The 20,007-nt window shown below is 38.7% G+C and overlaps 3 protein-coding genes across 3 annotated transcripts; all 3 read right to left on the bottom strand.

Moving 5' to 3' along the window:
• Positions 1-5,579: 5,579 nt before the first annotated feature.
• On the bottom strand, positions 5,580-6,006 carry LOC130957171 (uncharacterized). The gene is made up of 2 exons (XM_057884043.1): positions 5,782-6,006; positions 5,580-5,696 (listed from the first exon to the last, which is right to left on the bottom strand). Exons 1-2 carry the CDS (start codon positions 5,983-5,985, stop codon positions 5,580-5,582), a joined length of 321 nt encoding a protein of 106 aa, XP_057740026.1. The 5' UTR covers positions 5,986-6,006.
• Positions 6,007-6,178: 172 nt separating this feature from the next.
• Positions 6,179-7,079, bottom strand: LOC130957172 (protein FAR1-RELATED SEQUENCE 4-like). Its single transcript, XM_057884044.1, has 3 exons — positions 6,806-7,079; positions 6,691-6,716; positions 6,179-6,427 (listed from the first exon to the last, which is right to left on the bottom strand). The coding sequence occupies exons 1-3, from the start codon at positions 7,077-7,079 to the stop codon at positions 6,179-6,181; spliced, it is 549 nt and encodes a 182-aa protein (XP_057740027.1).
• Positions 7,080-18,792: 11,713 nt separating this feature from the next.
• Positions 18,793-19,737, bottom strand: LOC130957173 (uncharacterized). The gene is made up of 2 exons (XM_057884045.1): positions 19,495-19,737; positions 18,793-18,987 (listed from the first exon to the last, which is right to left on the bottom strand). The coding sequence occupies exons 1-2, from the start codon at positions 19,735-19,737 to the stop codon at positions 18,793-18,795; spliced, it is 438 nt and encodes a 145-aa protein (XP_057740028.1).
• Positions 19,738-20,007: the final 270 nt, after the last annotated feature.

Below are 20,007 nucleotides of genomic sequence, written 5' to 3' on the forward strand. Positions count from 1 at the left end.
ATTGTTATTCTAAGTTCTCCTGCTATTTTTGTTGATTTTTAGGGGTTTATTTCGTAGATTCGGGGGTGTAAACTGCTTAACCTTGTAATGTGGCTTTATATCGAAGCATGGTTGAGTGATATCTGTCTGATATCTATATGGATGTATCTGAATAATATCTATGGGTGTATCTCACTGTAATCAATGGGTGTATCTTATTTGACATCTTTGGGTGTATCTGAATAATATCTATGGGTGTATCTCACTGTTGTCTGAATATATGGGTGTATCTTACTGTTATCAATGGGTGTATCTTAATTGTTATCAATGGTGTATCTGAGTCATATATATATGGGTGTATATTACTGATATCTTTGGGTGTATTTTTAGTTTCAGAGAAAATGGCAGCAAGAAACCAAACCAAAGACCTGAAATGTGCCACACATCTCCTGAATGATAAGTTCAGAAACATGACTGAGGAGAAGAAGGCAATTGTGAGGGATCTTGGATTCGGTGGGTTGATGCACATCCCACCACTGAGGGTGGATCACCAACTCTTAAGGGAGCTGGCAAAAAACTTCAAACTTGGGGAGAACAAACTGAAGACAGGATATGGTTCTTTCCATATAACCCCAAAAAAAATAGGTGATGCGCTTGGTATCAATGCAACAGGTAATTAGCTCAAAATTATAGATGTATATTAAGTTGTTTCTTGGGTGTATATTAACCTGATGCTTCGGTGTATTTGAACCGACTTGGATGCTTTGTTGTCTTTCTTTTTGTAGGAGATCTATTTCCTGAGAAAGTTGACTATAAGAAACTTTCTGATGATGACAAAATAATTTATAGAAGATTCCAGGGTAAGACCCTCAAAAGTCTTACCGATGAAATGATAGAAATCGGCGTTGGCAACGAAGAGGAACGCCTGATGTTCAAGAGGATATTCATCCTCTACATACAGATGGCGTTCCTTTTGCCAACGACGATAAACAAAATCTCGCCCGTGCACCTGGTCCCGATTTTTAAGATGGACGGCATAGAGGAGAGAAACTGGGGGGGGCATGTTTTGACCTTCATGATCAGGGGCATAACAGACTATCAAGAGAAGAAGAAGAAGGCAATCAATGGCTGCCTCTTCGCCCTGATGATAATCTACTTTCACCTTTCAAAAAACAAAGGCAAGAACAGGGTTGAAAGACCACCAAAGCCATGGATTGCCAACTGGACTAAGGAGCAGTTGGTGGAAAGAATGAATGCAGAGAGAGAGGAAATTTTGGTGAGTAATCATATTAAGTTGGTGTATTTTATTTACCCGAATGGTGCTAACTAAAATATCTCATGTTTCAGGGGATTCTGAATTTGGCAGAGACAAAAGAAAAAATGAGAAAAAAAAAACAAAAAAAAAAACAAAAAATAAAAAAAACAAAAAAAGGAAGGCGAGCTCAACATCGTCTTCGGAGACAGAAACTACTGACAGTGACACTTCTACCTCTGAGTCTGAGGCTCAAGAAGACTCGGAGGATTCGGGAATTAAACACCCCGGCAAAAAGGGGAAAAAGTAAGTACCATACTTGGGTGTAATTTCTTTTTCGGTTTGGGTGTATTTTGTTTGTCCACGTTGGGTGTATGTAGCTTATTAAGCAGGGTGTGTTTCATTTGCTGTTTTGGGTGTATATTGTATATTTAGTTGGGTGTATCTCGTGAATCCATTTGGGTGTATTTTTAGTATGTTCTAAATGACAATTGTTTGCCTGCAGAATGGACTCAAGAAAAAGAAAGCAGAGGCAAGAGGAGTCAGATTCTGATTCAGAATCTGAATCTGAACCAAATGATGAGTAATGTCCTGAAATTATTACTACTTTCTTTTGGCTTCTTTATAAAGATTTTGTGTATTAACTGATGTGTCTTTTATTGACTTATAGGAGCGAAGAATCATCACCTGGGAAGAAGGAGAAGAAAAAGAAAAAAACAAAAACAACACCAAAAGAGTAAGCACTTCTTTGGATAAAATTCTGTGATAAAATTAATTTTTTATTTCTGATTGGTACTGTTTTTTTTTCCACCCAGAACACCACAAAAAAAGAAAAAAGTTGTTGTGGAGGATTCACCTCCTGAAGAAGACCAATACTTTGACGGGTACAGTACCTCGTAAGCTATACTACGGTCTATCATCGTAATTATTTTTGTTAACGTCTTATTTTATGAATGTAGTGAGAGATATGAAATATCGAGTGACGAACTTGATGAATGCCTAGGGGAAAACGTTCATAAATCTGCTGCAGAGGGTTATGTCTTGCTGTGCTGTGTATTTGAGATTTTGGTGTCTTTTGTTTGCTAATAATTGTATCTTGTTTTGCAGGGACAACCAGGCTGACCTGCGATCGACAGAAGGGCGCTATGTGTCCTCTGAAACGTAAGAAGCTTTATTATTTAATAAAATCTTGTTATCATGATTTGGATGTATTCTGTGAAACAATATGCGTGTATTTTGTGGATCAAGTTGGTTGTATCTTGTTTACTAAGTTGGATGTATATTTCGTTTGAATAACATGAAATCTGTTTAGACTACCGGCTGTGAACTTGGGAAGTGATGATCCTTCCTCTCAAGGACGCACAGAACAGAGTAGTGTAAACCAGCCGTCTCAAAGCATGTAATTTCTCTTTCAAATAACCGTTACTTTTGTTCTTCTAATAACTTCTACTTCTAATTCTGTATATATTTTTTTTAGAAAAAAAAGCCCTTTATTATTTTATTCAAGAAAAAAAAGGCAGCAAAAAAAAGCAAAAACTGCAATTATGTAAGTTCTCAAAAAACAAAGCCCGTCTTCTTTTTGAATTATTCGGGTGTATTTTTTGACCTTCTTTGGGTGTATTTTAGGTTGAATCCGGATGATTCGAATATGATGGTTGTTAGGGAACAAACGCCGTCGGAAGCGCTTGCAATGTGAGTTATCCAAGAATATTTCAACCTTATAACCTTATTATTTTCAAATACGTTGTTAACCTTTCATTTTTATTCTTGTTTAGAGTCCCAATCCAGTTTTTTTGTGCCGCCATCCCAGCAAACAACAACTGACGCAGATTCCGAACCAACCCCTATGCTACAGGTTGAAGGGGCTAGAGAAACGTAAGAAAATAGTATTGGGTGTATATTTGTTTAGGGTTTGGGTGTATATTTGCTAAGAGTTTGGGTGTATACTCTTCCTGATCGATTTTGTGTAACTGTGCAGCACTCCTGAAACCCCCAAACAACTTCAAGAAACAACACCCAAGCTTCCCCCAGCTCCAACAAAAATGTAAGTTAATTAGACTAGAATCAATCTCGGCTTGTCATCCGTATATTCTTATTCTTACTCTTATTCTTATACATAATGATGCAGTCATCCAGACGCCGAGGACGCTGCTGCCCTGTTGATGATGGCACGGACAGCAAGCTATGTTCCTAAAACAAATCCGGGGATGCCGTCATTCAGCCTCGGATTGACAGATTCAAGCCAGGAGGGGGCGTCGACGCAGGAGACAGAAAGGGAAAAATCTCCAGCAACTGCAACTATGCTAGAACAATTGGACAGTTTGGTCCAAAAGTTAGCAAAGGGAAAAGACGAAAGTCCACAAATTCAGAGGGAGACTGGGGGAGAAAGTTCTGCAAAGTTTGAAACCCCGAGGGGAATAAATCAAATTTCGGATGATATGAAAGAAAAGTGCTACATCTGGGGGACGAGACTGAAGGAAGATGCAAAGGGCAATACTGACGAGTTTGAGGAGATATGCACTCTGATTGGCCAAGGAGAATACATTTTGATGAGAACGCACCTTGCATCCCTCCAGGCAAAAAGTGATATAGAATGTCAGGTAATTTTAGACTAACATTAATGATTTTACACCAAAGTCAATTGCAATGTTTATTAATTTAAAATTGATTTCTAGATTGTATCTGCCGTCTGCCTCATCCTAAACCAGAAAAAGGAAAAGAGGTTTCAGGCACAAATATACTGTCTCCCCCCCGATATTGTGGTAAGTGTTACTTCTACGAACTTTGGGTGTATTTTATGCATTGATTTGGGTGTATTTTTTAGCTAACATTGGGTGTAAGTTGTGTATTTTCATGTTTTCATTTCTTGTATTACAATTCTTGCAGAGCATGGCACTTTCGGATCACCCAAGGGGGGAATTCATATCTCCGAAAACGAACAGAGAATTTATGGTGGAAGCCTACCCCAGTTTCATTCCCTTCATAGATAGAAAAAAATTAAGTTCGCATCCATATGTAAGTTTTTGTTTCGTAAATTTGTTAGTACGCTTATTTACTTATATGCCAAATAAAATAACAGACTGTTGAAATGTGGCAATCCTTCAGATTTTTGCTCCTGTTTGCCACTCGGGACATTGGTGGTTATGGCTAATAAATACAAGAACGCGGAAATGTCAAATACTTGACCCGCTACACAAAAAAGCTCCAAGCCCTGAGAGAAAGGACATTAATAAATTCACTGTAAGTTCCCTCTGACTTCTTTACTTTAATAGATAGGTCTATTTTGAAATTTGAGTTGGGTGTATATTCCATATTCGATTGGGTGTATCTTGTCCATTCATTCGGGTGTATTACTGACTTGTTTTGGTATTTAAGGGATATGTATTTTCAAGATTGATAGCATATGCCGGCGGGAAACCTCTCGAGAAAGGCGAGAAGGAGAAGGAAATTAAAGCACCATATGTTAAAATTTCAGGCCAAAAAACAAGGTATAGATTTGTGACTCTGAACCTTAAACTTTCCTAAATGAGATTTGTAATTTATTTTCTTCGTTTTCAGCTATGACTGCGCTATCTACGTAATGAAGTGGCTTGAGTTAATAGAGCCGGAAAACATTAAAAAGGGGAAGTATGAATGGGATAATTGGACACAGGTAACTGTCTTTAGAACTATATAACTCTATATTACTTTACTGAATTAATATTTCTGTTTAAACATAACATACTTTTTAATTGTAGGAGGAGGTGGACCACTATAGAGTGGAGTATGCTTCCCGGATACTATTCAGTGAGATGAATACACAGAGAGATCAGGCAATTAGAGAGAGTAGTGCTATAAGGCTGTCGAAGCCATCCTCTGTATTATTGAGTCCGTTTTGTCAGATTAATTCTGCTGATATAGAAACTGGGTAGTTTGTAAATTGAACAAATGATGTAAATATTTGCCATTTATCAACAACTTCTATTCCATGTATATTTTTTCCCATAGTTAAACTATCTGTGCTAGTAAACTGTCTGTGATGTATTCAAAAACTGTATTACAGGTGGTAAAACATAAAGCAAAAAATCAAGGCATACGCATATTATAAATTGTTACACCCAACGCAAGTCTAATAATACACCCGAGGTTGAATAAAATATACACCCAATTGTCTGTGCTGTATTCAAAATGAATGAATTACATGTACTAAAATATGAAAAAAAAACATCAACTGAAATATACGCCCATAACCTGTGAATTTTTACAGCTTTTGTTCTATATGTATCTATATATGTGTCTATATGTAAATTGTCAATTAACAAAAATACACCCAAAAGTAACAGTGATTTTACACCCATACTCTTTATAACTATACACCCAAAGAGTTATCCTCTGCTGCTGGTACCCTGAACTGATAATTTATAACTTGTCCCTGATATTGGCTGCAACTTGAATGCGCCACTGATGCAGCATCAAACAGGTTTATCTGAATATAACACTCACGCATTAGCTAAACTATTAACTAGAAAAATAAACTCAATCGCCACAAATTTAAAGAACATTACATTTACCTCGCTTAAAACTTTCGTCTTCTTCTTCTTTGTGGCATTTGCAATCTGTTTCTCCAGCTTTGAACCTAGCCTGTTTTTTGGACGTCCTCTTGTTCGAATCCTTGGCGGGCTTTGAAGCTCATTAACGGATTCCAAGTTGGCGTCTTCGTGGGATAAAGAAGATGTCCTCTTCCTTTTGGCTTTTAATGCTTCCATCTCGGCCATGACGTTATCGTACGCACGGTGCAGAATTACAGTTAGCTCCTCCGATTCGGAGGCAAATTCGCAAATATTTTGCGAACGAAAAACCAGTTGGTCGAACCTCTTGCTTCTTGGCTCCATTAGTGGCTCGTCGTGGCTGCTCTTGATGTGTGTGTGTCGCCTCTTTACCTTCTTGCTCCATCGTTCCAGTATGTATCTAGGGGACACTTGGCTTACTTGTTCGAAGCTTAACACGCTTAGTGCGTGACGGCACAGTATCCCTCTCGACTCGAATAATAAGCATTGGCATTTTACCTCGGCTGCAACTGAGTCGTAGGTAACCGCGAACTTGTCCAATATTGAGCTGGAAACTTGTTCTCCGACTTCGTATACTGAATAGCCTAGAGCGGAATTCTTTAATCTGGTGATGCAATTCGCCTTTCCTCTGAATTGGGCTTGGACTTCCCTAAACTTTGCGTGGGTGTACGCATCTTGAAACTGAGCTTCGATGGAGGATTTGGTTGCACACGGTATGACCGTATGAAAATCTGCAGCATCTGATTCTCTCTCTGCTTGCTCCCTGCTTCCGAGGCAATTATCGTACTGTTTGACGAACTGAATGAGCGAGCTGTTCCGGGTGATGTACTTGTTAAAAAATGAATGCATGCTCTCGCTCCTTTGTGTGCTTCTCATCCCTGCCCAGAAGTGGTGGTCCAGATAGATAGGAACCCATATGTGACGGTCTTCGTACAGATCTGCATAATACACCCAAACACACACAGTAAAATACACCCGAGAGATCGTACAATTTACACCTCTGCTGCAGATTTTAAAAACACATTACCTGAAAGCCACTTGTTGTCCGCAAGACCAACATTCACCAGAAAATCGTTCCAATTCCTATCGAATGAGTCTTTGCTGTGAGAGTTCCAAACAACATGGCTCATTTGTTGTTCGATATCGGCATGTCCCTTGTACCCGTTTAATTTGCTTGGAATCTTCTTCATGATGTGCCAAATACACCACCGGTGAACTGTTGTTGGCATACAGGCCTCTAGAGCCCTTTTTATTGATGCACACTGATCGGTGAGAAAACCTTTCGGAGCGTTTTCTCCCATGCAACGAAGCCAGCATTGAAATAACCATTTGAATGAATCAATTTCTTCGTTCTTCATCAAAGAGCATCCGAGAAGTGTTGACTGACCGTGGTGATTCACCCCGACAAAAGAACCACAGACCAAATTATACCTGAAACGAATTACCATGGTCCAGAATGCAAAATCATTAGGTACACCCCAACAAATGCTTAGAATACACCCAATGACACAGCCAATATACACCTCTGTTGCGGATTCGTAAAAATAAATTAATTTAGCATCATAAACAGGGACAGTTTGTTACCTGTTTGTATTGTAGGTGGTGTCGAATGAAATGACGTCTCCGAAATACTCACAGGCGGCTCTGCTTCTTGCATCGGCCCAAAAGGCCAGCTTAATCGATTGATCCTCCTCGAGTTCGAGCTCAAAAAAGAAATTTGGATTCTTCTCTTTCATCCTTAACAAATATTTCCCGAATTCCTTTGCATCTTCTTGTTCGGAAACATTCCGCACTTCCCTGGTAATGTAATTCCTCACGTCCTTTTCGATGAAATTTAACTCGCGGTGACCCCCGGCAGCCGCAACAAATGATTGGTAGGTTTTGCTTGGTCTGATACCGGCCTCGTCGTTATTCTCTATCGTACGACGAATGGACATGCTTAGTTCCCTGTGCTGTTTGAGCATCTCTGCTTTGCTTGGACAGCAGGGGTGTGAATGATCCAGCACAACCTTTGAAATGATCCAAGCACCGACATCCTTCAATGTGTGTATATAAATTCTTGCAGGACAGTTTAGACCGGCTGTCGGATTGGTCTTCTCGGTTGGAGATATTTTAGATTTCCATTTTCCCTCTCTGCTACATGTAATCAGTTGATTCTTAATCTCGTTTCCCTTCCTATTTGTGCACCGAACTCTTGTAGAGAAACCTGCAGCCTTGGCGTAGTTCCTGTAAAATTTTCCGGCATCTTCAAGGGTCGTAAAGGTCATTCCGACCTTCGGAACAAGCTCGTCATCAACAACAGAGAGAGGCTGCACAATAAACCGTGTCAGAACTATGAATACACCCATAGATATGATACAAATACACCCAATCATGTCTAATATGATACACCCGAACCGAAACAACTCAACTACAGAATGACATTTAAAGCCATAAACTGTCAATACACAGGCTGCAGAATACACCATGTCAAAAACTAAAAACACACCCAATCATGTCTGATATAATACACCTGAACAACAACAACTCAATTAAAAATAACAAAAAACCAGTAAAGTGTATATACACCCACACTTATAGCTAAAATACACCCAAAGAAGAAATTGATCTACACCCGAGCGTCTGCTATAAATTCCAGGTAATTAAACAATGTTCAGCAATTTTTAAACTACACAATGCTATACAAATTACTGTAAATCAAACCTCAGGAACTTCGTTAGATTCAAATTCATAATCCACATCGCCTGGATTCAGCACAGAATCTGAGCTTGAAGGATCCATTATCTTCAAAACGAGTTCGAACTTTGATTTCAGAAAACAACAAATCAAGAGAGAAAACGAAGCTCGAGTTGCAGAGAGAGAAAAAGAGAACGTAAACGAAGAACATACCAGTGAGAAAAGAAGAGGAAAAGATCGATGGAGAAGAATGAGGGAAGACGCGCGAGAAGAAGAACAACCAAATCTCAAAATAACGAAAACGAAGAAGGAAACAAATATTTTAAATTTGGAAGTTAGATATACGCGGCATATTATATAGCGCGTGTAATCAACGAAGGTGGAGGAGCGCGTATTTTAAATTTATCGTTTAATAAACTTGTAAAGCATACAAGCCCTAATGGCTTGTATGCAGAGCTTTTCCGTTTTGAAAAAGGGGTTAGTAATTTTCGAAAATTAAAGATAAGATAAGATTAAAATTAAAATTTAGAACAAAAAGAATTTTTGAAAAAGAGGTGAGATATTTTCGAAAATTAGAGAGGGGAAAGTAGTTAGGTGGTTTTGAAAAAGATAAGAAACAAACAAAAAGTCAAATAGTTAGTTGAAAAAGATATTAAAATCAAATTTGAAAAAGATAAGAAGATAAGAAGTTAGATAAGATATTTTAAAATCAAATTTGGGAAAAGATAAAATTTTGAAAAAGATAAGGTATAAAAGATAAGATAAGATATGTTTGAAAAAGATTTAATTTTTAAAATTAAAATTAATTACTAACAAGAAACTAAAAGATAAGATTCTAGAACTTAAAGATTGAACCTTTCTTAACAAGCAAGTAACAAACTTCAAATTTTTGAATCAATCACATTAATTGTTAGCTAATTTTCGAAAATTTGATATAAAGATAAGAAAAAGATTTTGAAAATATTTTGAAAAAAAGATTTTTGAAATTTTCGAAAAAAAGGAAAAATTGGAAAAGATATGATTTTTGAAAAAGATTTTGAAAAGATAGGATTTTTAAATTTTTGAAAATTTGACTTGACTTGTGAGAAACAACTAATTTTAAAAATTTTTGACCAAGTCAACCCAAAATTTCGAAAATTTGGAGAGAAAAAAAGGAAAAGATATACTTTTGATTTTTGAATTTTTAATTATGAAAGAGAAAAACACAATTATGACCCAAAACATAAAAATTTTGGATCAAAACACTTAATGCATACAAGAACACTATGAATGTCAAGATGAACACCAAGAACACTTTGAAGATCATGATGAACATCAAGAACATAATTTTGAAAAATTTTTGATGCAAAGAAAACATGCAAGATACCAAACTTAGAAATCTTTAATGCATGGACTCTAACAAACAAAAAATGCATATGAAAAATAACAAACAACACAAAACAAGAAATCATCAAGATCAAACAAGAGGTTTTACCAAGAACAACTTGAAGATCATGAAGAACACTATGAGTGCATGAATTTTCGAAAAATGCAAGAAACAATTTTTAAAGCATGCAATTGACACCAAACTTAAAAATTGACTCAAGACTCAAACAAGAAACACAAAATATTTTTGGTTTTTATGATTTTATGATTTTTTTGGATTTTTATTAATTTTTTTCGAAAATAAAGTTTGGAAAAACGAAAAATAAAAGAAAAATTTTGAAAAAGATTTTTGAAAAGAAAATTACCTAATCTGAGCAACAAGATGAACCGTCAGTTGTCCAAACTCGAACAATCCCTGACAACGGCGCCAAAAACTTGGTGGACGAAATTGTGATCACCAAAAAGTTGGTCTCTTTGTACTTGTATGAAATTTAAATATTGGCTCTATTGGAATTTATGATCACAACTCCATTCAACTAACCAGCAAGTGCACTGGGTCGTCCAAGTAATACCTTACGTGAGTAAGGGTCGATCCCACGGAGATTGTTGGTATGAAGCAAGCTATGGTCACCTTGTAAATCTCAGTTAAGTGGATTCATAGGGTCAAATGTAATTAGATTAGATATTTAAAAGATAAATAAAATAAAAGGGATAGAAATACTTATGTAAATTAATAGTGGGGATTTCAGATAGGCGTATGGAGATGCTGTGCTCCTCTTGAATCTCTACTTTCTTATTACATTCATCCAATCCTTCTTACTCCTTTCCATGGCAAGCTGTATGTAGGGCATCACCATCATCAATGGCTACTTTTCATCCTCTCGGGAAAATGGTCCTATGCGCTGTCACTGCACGGCTAATCGTCTGGAGGCATCACCCTTGACAATGGCTACATCCCATCTTCTCAGTGAAAATGGTCCAAATGCTCTGTCACAGCACGGCTAATCAGCTGTTGGTTCTCGATCATGTTGGAATAGGATCCATTGATCCTTTTGCGTTTGTCATCACGTCCAGCAATCGCGAGTTTGAAGCCCGTCACAGTCATTCAATACCGGAATCCTACTCGGAATACCACAGACAAGGTTAGACTTTCTGGATTCCCGGGATCCTACTCGGAATACCACAGACAAGGTTAGACTTTTCGGATCCCCATGAATGCCGCCATCTATCTAGCTTATACCACGAAGATTCTGTTGGGGAATCTAAGAGATATGCGCCCGGCCTAGAATAGAACGGAAGTGGTTGTCAGTCAAGTGCGTTCATAGGTGAGAATGATGATGAGTGTCACGGATCATCACATTCATCAAGTTGAAGTGCAACGTATATCTTGGAATAAGAATAAAAGAGAATTGAATAGAAAATAATAGTGATTGTATTGAAACTTGAGGTACAGCAAAGCTCCACACCCTTAATCTATGGTGTGCAGAAACTCCACCGTTGAAAGTACATAAGTGAAAAGTTCAGGCATGGCCAAATGGCCAGCCCCCATGGTCTAAGGACTATGCGCCCCCAGATGTTCCTTAGATCTAAAGTGATCAAAAGATGTCTAATACAATAGTAAATTATCCTATTTATACTAGACTGGCTACTAGGGTTTACATGAGTAAGTAATTGATGCATAAATCCACTTCCGGGGCTCACTTGGTGTATGCTTGGGCTGAGCTTGATCTATCCACGAGCTGAGGCTTCTCTTGGAGTTGAACTCCAAGTTATAACGTGTTTTGGGCGTTCAACTCCGGATCATGACGTGTTTCTGGCGTTTAACTCCAGACAGCAGCATGTACTTGGCGTTCAACGCCAATTTACGTCGTCAATTTTCGAATAAAGTATGGACTATTATATATTGATAGAAAGCTCTGGATGTCTACTTTCGAACGCCGTTGAGAGCGCGCCATTTAGAGGTCTGTAGCTCCAGAAAATCCATTTCGAGTGCAGGGAGGTCAGATTCCAACACCATCAGCAATCCTTTTGTCAGCCTTTTTCAGAGTTTTGCTCAAGTCCCTCAATTTCAGCCAGAAATTACTTGAAATTATAGAAAAACACACAAACTCATAGTAAAGTCCAGAAATGTGAATTTAACATAAAAACTAATGAAAACATCCCTAAAAGTAGCTTGAACTTGCTAAAAACTACCTAAAAACAATGCCAAAAAGCGTATAAATTATCCGCTCATCAGTCTGCATCCTGACTCTCTCCTTGTTGGTAATTTCTTGATACATGCCCTGGTAACCCGCACTTGTAACATATGCCTAACCCCAATCGGCACGGCCTATTTGGGTGATGACTTCCACACCTCTGACAGCTCGAAACATCAGAAGCAGCCGCCGCCCGTTTTCCCTTACTGTTCCTTTGGGACTCCTCACTCGTCGCAAAGTTATTCCGTCCTTGGAGAAAGTGTTGTATGTATCCTCTCTCCTTAAACTCTCGACCCCTTGGTGCGAATCCTTGGTTGTGCTCTCTATGACTTCCTTTCTCTGCAACCATCCTCTTCACACACTCTTCAGCAATTCTGCTCTTATTTACCAACTCTGAAAAAGTTCGGACCTCCATTGTCCCACTGAACTTAGGATGTCGCTCCGGAGCCCTCCTTCATACTTAATGCATTTCCATTCCTCGAAGTCTCCCGGAGCTCCCTGACACATGCGGGAAAACCTGAATAGCTCCTCAAATTTGTCTGTATACTCAGATACGGACATAGCACCTTCAGCTGCAATAACTCCAATTCCTTGGCTGTGTTGGCGGAATTCAGAAAGTACTTCTTATAGAATTCCACCTGGAAGGCATCCCAAGTGATAGGATTATTCCCCTGTTGCAGGAGACGTTGAGCCCCTTGCCACCAATGCGATGCTTCCCCCGTGAGCAGATAGGTAGCAAATTCAACACGCTGCTCTTCAGGCACCAACTGCGCTTGCAGTGCTCGCAACATGGCCTGAAACCAAGTATCAACTTCAGTCGGATTGGTGGTTCCCTTGAACTTAGGTGGATTAACCTTTAAGAAAGTTGCCAATGTCATTGGGCCCTGAGCTTCCCTTCCGCCATTGCCATTATTGTTTATCTGTTACCCAAAAGCCTCCGCAGTGGCTTGCATAGCAGCAGCCATATTCTCCAACGCCGCCATAAGGTTTACCGGGTTATTCGGGTTGACTTCCGGTTCCTGCGTGCTAGTACGATCTCTCTCACGTCCCCGACCGGGTCCACGAGGCACCATCTGGTTCCTATACACACCAAATAATCGATATCAAGTTGATCAGTCTCAATATCGGAAGTATAGTACTTCAAAGTACCAAAGGTACACTCATGGACTTCATGCTAGATGTATCGGTTAGATATCCTAACTAGCACAGGCACAGACTCAGAGTATGCATTGAAGCATAAGCAGTCCCATCCCTCAGGCTCACAAGGATGAACTGCTCTGATACCATAATGTAATACCCTAATATTCAAATCCTTATGCTCGAGTCATAAGTCAATGATATTACGGTGGTACGACTCTCAGGTGGAATTTTAATATATAAATATAGGTAAATTCGAAAGGAGTATTAATCGAGAAGCCTGAAAAGAGTAGAAATAAAATTTGTAAAGACGTATCACTCACGTTTCGACAACAAAAAGATGAACCGTGAAGCCGAAAGCGATATACGGACAATGCATAAAGGAGATTAAGAGATAGATAACAGATAGATATATATAACATAAGTAAATAGCCACTAGTCGCGACCCGCGAAATTTAGGCTGGCTAGGGTACAGTATGAAAGTAGTTGACAACAGTATATCCTACTCTCTCCCAAAGGAAACATGAGAGCCTCTATAGGCAAGTTCAAAAGAGTTCAATACATAATATAATCTTTTCGAAATAAAGGTGAAGATATTCTAAGCAAAACACAAAGTAGAGAAAATAAAGATCTTCGCCGTCTCTCAGACGAACCACAGCTCACTTCTGAGCACCTGGACCTATATCTGAAAAACAAGAGATATATACGGAATGAGAACCCCGAGCCCATGGGTTCCCAGTACGGTAAAAGTGCCAAATAAATATAATGCACAGCAATAAAAACTCACTAAGCATCCTAAACTTCTTCAACAATTATCCATCCTAGGTTCTCGCTAATCCATGAATAAGCAACGGTCATAAAGGAGTGCTAAACTAATTCATGTTTCATATGTTTCCCAACTCGCTGACTCTTACACGAATCAGACTCAGAATCATAAACAAAACCATCACCAGTTATTCTACCTCAGTAATTCTGTTTCAATACATCATACCCTCACCTGGAGCTAGTGAAATCACATCACTGCGTCTACCCAGGGAGCTTAAATTATCTCATCAAGAACAACCCTCAACATCCACTGACACCAGCATGAGGGGCCTCTCAGTTGTACAAGCACAAGCAATACAGGCAAGTAATACACAAATAAGGTACAAGTAGAACAAGTAGCACATAATCAATTAACATAGCATATATGATGTAGAAATCCAAAAAAATAGGCAAACCTAAATAATTCAAACATATGCAAATGATGTATGCCTGCCTTATGGGTGATGGTATCATCTGTCAGTTATATAGCCAACCCGACATGTCCTGGTAGCTAACCATTGGACAGAAACACCCCTTGCGGAGCAAGTAGGCTTGAGCTACAACCCCCTTGCTACTACCCGCTCGACCCAGAGCCAGTGGAATAAACACTACTGCGGCTACTACCTAGGCGGATGTTTAAAAGCTCAACCTAGAGCGAGTGGATTCACCACTACTGCCGCTACTACCCAGGCATCGCAATCTCTGACCTGGAGCAAGTGGGACGAACCACAACCCTTGCTACTGCCCAGGATCTCAAAACATACATTCGTTCAGTTTAAAAGAAATCATCATTGTTATCAAATCTCAAACATTAACCTGGAGCAAATGGGATAAACCACAACCCTTACTACTACCCAGGTATCAGAGCTACATTCATTCAAAACTCCATAATTAAACTCATTTATCATAAACATCCTTTCCCGTCTCATACCCGGAGCAAGTGGAGAACGCCACTGCCTACTACCCGGGGTTACACATCACATTTCAACATTTTCCATTATTATCCATTTAACATATTCATTCATTAATCATATATGCATTTATACTCAGCCATAATCCATAATGGCTTTGCCGTAACCCGGCAATAAATCAGCCATCCGGCTCACAGTTCAATCCAGAACTAGCCAATTTATCAACATGGCTCCGCCGTATCCGGCAATAACTCAGCCATCCGACTCATGGTTCAATCAAGAACCATCCATATATCAATAAATATAGCCCTTCGGCTCATGGCATGCACGGTACTTCCACCGTCATCCTCCATATCTTATATAATCATCTTTGATCATCATTGATTATAACTTTTTCCCTTGTTTCATTCGCAAGTTACCACATCCCCTAGCTCCTTTCTCATTGTTATGCATATCATAATGATTTAATACATAAGGGGTGAGATCGAAGGCTTAGAAATATGAGATTTAGCTTTTAAAACTCAAAAATCAACTTTGGCATGAAAACAGGGCCACGCGCACGCGTGGATGGCTGACGTTAGGATTTTTGCCAGTAAATAATGTCATAAAAATAGTCGCGTTGTAGATATAGTCTCTAAACTGACAAAAATCCCTTCGTACAAACGTTTTGGGTGTCACAAGTAACAAACCCCTTTAGAAATTGTTAACCGAGTATTCAAACCTCGGGTCGTCTTCTCAAGGAACTGCGAGGAAGTATGTTCTTATTATTGGTTATAAAGGTTGTAATCGGGGTTTAGAAGGTGAGAAGCAAGTAATTTAAATGATGAGTGAATTAAATGGCAATTAAAAATAAATAATAACTGTAAAACAACTCTTGGCAAGATAAGGGAATTTAGAGGTCTAACTTAGTTATCTCTCTCAACTATAATAAAAGTTGAATCTAAACTCCACTTGGTCAACCTTTACCAGGGCAAAGGAAAGTCAAGGGACTAATTAAATTGACCTTTGAATCCTAATTATTTCCTAAGAAAAGGTTGGGATTATTCAGGTTCAGCTCAATTAGCAAGATAACGATTATTAATTACGTTGAGTTTAATAACTATTGAGTTACTAAATTCTTAATCAGAACCAAAAGGGAAAAAAGTAAAATTGCTGGAATAATAGAAATATCATTAGATGGGAAGCAATGGCAACTTAATTCAAAGAGAACAATTATAAACTGAAAATACCTCAATTATCATTAATTCAAAGAACAATCCGTGACATGGAAGAAATTCATAAATCAAATTATAATAATCAATTCAAATGTTGGAATAAATAAATAAAATTAAAACTTAAAATAAAAGAACATTAAACCTGGGATCCAGAGTTACTCTTAAAATAAGAAGAAATCCTAAATCCTAAAAGAGAGAGAGAACCTCTCTCTAGACTAAATCTAAATCATAGAAAAAACTAGAAAATTGGCGAACTCCTTCTGAATGGATGTATTCCCCCACTTCATAACCTCTGGTCTATGCCTTCTGAACTTGGATTTGGGCCAAAAAGGGCCTCAGAACTCGTTATGAGCGTTTTCTGCAATTTCTGGTGCGTGGCCCTGTCACGCGTCCGCGTGGGTCACGCGGTCGCGTCATTCGGAGCTTTGCCTCGCTACGCGGTCGCGTCAGTCATGCGACCGCGTCATGTGCGTTCTGCTTAAGGTCCGCGGTCGCGTCAGTCATGCGGCCGCGTCGATGCTGATTCGTGCTTGGCATGCGATCGCGTCGTCCATGCGATCGCGTGGATACCAGTTTCCTTAAAGCTCCATTTTGCTTTTTCCTTTCCTTTTAGTATGTTTCCTTTTTCATCTTTTAAGTCATTCTGCCTTAGAAAATCTGAAACTACTCAACACACTAATCACGGCATCGAATGAAAATAAAGGTTATTAAAATAATTAATTTTCAAAGCTTAGGAAACATGTTTTTCACAATATGACATAATAAGGAAGGGAAAGTAAAACCATGCAATTAATGTGAATAAGTAGGTGAAGGATTATATAAATCACTCAAATTAAGCACAAAAGAACTCATGAAATATGGGTTTATCAACCTCCCCACACTTAAACACTAGCATGTCCTCATGCTAAATCCAAGGTAAATAGTTAAGGTTAAAGTGATGGAATGCAATGCAACCTAAATTAAATGCAACTACCTAAATGAATGATGCATCATGCAACTCTAATTTATTCACTCATATATAAAGCTTACATGTAGCTAAGTTAATTCACATTCTCAAGGAGTTATGTATATATATATATATATATATATATATATATATATATATATATATATATATATATATATATAGCCAACCCTTAAATAATAAAGCAATTTAGCAAATGAGATGGGAAAGAAAACATTGTATAAACTTGCAAAACAATTAGTAAATTTGAGCACAGATATATGTTGATGAGTTATTGAACCCTCACTGGATTTTGTGTTTACTCTCTAGTCACTCAGTGTTTATTGGGTTTATTCACTCTATTTTCTTTTTTATTCTTACTTTCTTATAGCTTTGTTTTTCATCTAACCAATCAACAATTATAAAATATAGTCATACCAAAAAGTCATGAGGTCTTTAATTAAGGTTGTAATGGGGCCAAGGTAAAGGTAAGGATTTATGTATATGGTCAAGTGAGCTAATAAGTGAATCCTTAATTAGACTAAGATCTCACCTAACATACATATTTAGCAAGATAAAACTTCTTTACCTATTTTCCCATATTTTCCACTTATTGTTACATGCTCATGTTTCACTTTTTATTTTTATCACATGTGCATTGTTTTCATTGGGGAATTTCTTTCTGTATCCCCTTTTATTTAGATGTTGAAATTTTATTTATTTATTTTTTTTTAATGCACATGGTAATTGAATCACTTTGATTTTCTCATGAGCATGCTTCCCAAATTTATTTTTATTTCTTTTTGACTTTCCTAACCCTTTGTTTCTATCACTCATGTTCCCAAAAGGCTTCCCACATTTTACTCTATTCATAATTTTTTTTTTGTTTTTTTTTATATCTTAAGCTAACCAAGGATTCACTTGGGATTTTATTTTATTTTTCTGCTTAAGGCTAGTAATTTGGCTAAATAGAATAGAGGGATTTTAAAAGGCTCAAGGGGGCTAATCAAGGGTGATGTAAAAGGTAGGCTAATTTGGGGTGAGTGAGCTAAAATCAAATGATGGCCTCAATCATTCTCTTGGTATGTATCTATTCTATATTCTATAATTGGACATATAAATTAAAGCAAAGTAAAGAACACCAGAATAAAAAGAAATGTCACACACAGAAATGAAATTATGGTTTGAATGCAACCATACAATTTAAGCTCAAGACTCACAGGCTGTGTGTTCTCTAACTCAAGCATCATATATCATTTATATATTGTATGCAGGTTTAGTTAAAAATTCCCATTATTCTCATAAAAAAATTACTTAGGGTAGCTTTTAAAGTTTTAATGTTCCTCCTTGATGAAATATTGTCAGCTTAACTACATCATGTAATGCTATATACAAGGTTTATGGATTTAAATCTGATATGTTCAATTACCTAGCTTACTTCCTTTTTATATTTTTCTATTTAAACTATACTATCTTATGCTAAAAAGGGTAAACTATACTAATTAATCCACTAATAAATCAGAATTGCAAACTAAACTAAATAACTAAAATAAACTAAAGGGCTAAAATATGAACTAAAGATGCAAAATGCAGAAAATAGAGTAAAAATATATAAAAGCAATGTATAAGTACTCAGAAAATAACAGTAAAAAGAAAAATACAGAAAAATATCCAAAATAAAAGAAAAAGTATGTAGTGGTTCACCAAAATAAACGCTAGAGATGGCGACCTCCCCACACTTAAAAGGAAGCATCGTCCCCGATGCTCAATCAAGCCGGGTGTGAAGGGGTGTCATCAATGGTAGGGATGGCAGCTGGAGTCTCAGTGGTGGTGGGCTGGGAGTCTGGTTGCTGTAGAGGTGGGGCTGACTGTATCGGGATCTCTGGATCCGCAGCCTCTATCTGGGGCATAACCTCCTGATGCGGGGTAGCCTGCTCTGTGGCTGCCTGCTGATGAGTCTCCTCCTGGAAATGAGTCTCTGCCTGGGAATGAGGCTCCTCCTCGTGCTCATCCTCCTCCTCCTCTGATGGCTCTGATGGAGTGTCGGGCTCGGAGGGGATGTCGACGCCCTGTCTGATCATCAGCTTCAGATGGGAATAGCGTCGCCTGCTGCAAACCGGCATTGTCCCGGAAAAGAAACAGCAATCATAGCAGTTCAGATGAATTAAAAACTTGCTGCAGTTACCAGTAATGAATAGAAACAGAAAAATTTAGAGTAATCAAGCAGCAAATGCAAGAAATCACAGCATATGAACGAGGTCACAGGAACAGCAAAATTGCAGTTATGATAAAACAGAAACAAGAACAGTGTAAGTAAATAGACCTAGATCCACTAACCACAGCCTAAGCTACCTAACAACCTAAAAATTCCACTACAACATGCATATCTATCTATCCTAATTATGAACAGAAACGGAAAAAAATTATAGAAAAATGACGAACGGATAAAAAGGATTTGCGTATTGCGGAACCTGGTAGGCGGGAGGGGTGGAACGGGGAAGAAGGTGGCTGCGGTAGCGTTTAGCGCGGTGGCGGGATACGGCGTCGCGGTGGCGGCGGAGGGGGGGTATTAGGGTTAGTGATAGAAGAAGGGGGGCTGCGGGTGGGTGGCGGAGAGGGGGCGCGGTGGCAGCGGTTGGCAGTGGTGGAGAGGGGGAAGAGAGGAAGAAGGAAGAAGAGAGAAGGGGACGGGGATGGTACGGCGGTGGCGGCATCGGGGTGGTGGCGTGGCGGCTGGCCGGCGGTGGCTGGGGGAAGAAGAAGAGAGAAGGGGAAGAGGGTTAGGGGTGAAGGGGGGGCTGCGCGACTGATAGGGTTCGCGTGGCTGGGGGGTTATATTATCGAATCCACGCGGCCGCGTGGTTGGGATGAAAATGGGGATGATGCGATCGCGTGGATCGCGCGATCGCACGAGAGGGGGAAAAGAGGAGTGACGCGATCGCGTGGGTCTCGCGATCGCGTCGCTGGAATTCGTGCTAAACGCA

This window comes from Arachis stenosperma, chromosome 10, assembly GCF_014773155.1.
Source record: "Arachis stenosperma cultivar V10309 chromosome 10, arast.V10309.gnm1.PFL2, whole genome shotgun sequence".
Taxonomy (NCBI): Eukaryota; Viridiplantae; Streptophyta; class Magnoliopsida; order Fabales; family Fabaceae; genus Arachis; species Arachis stenosperma.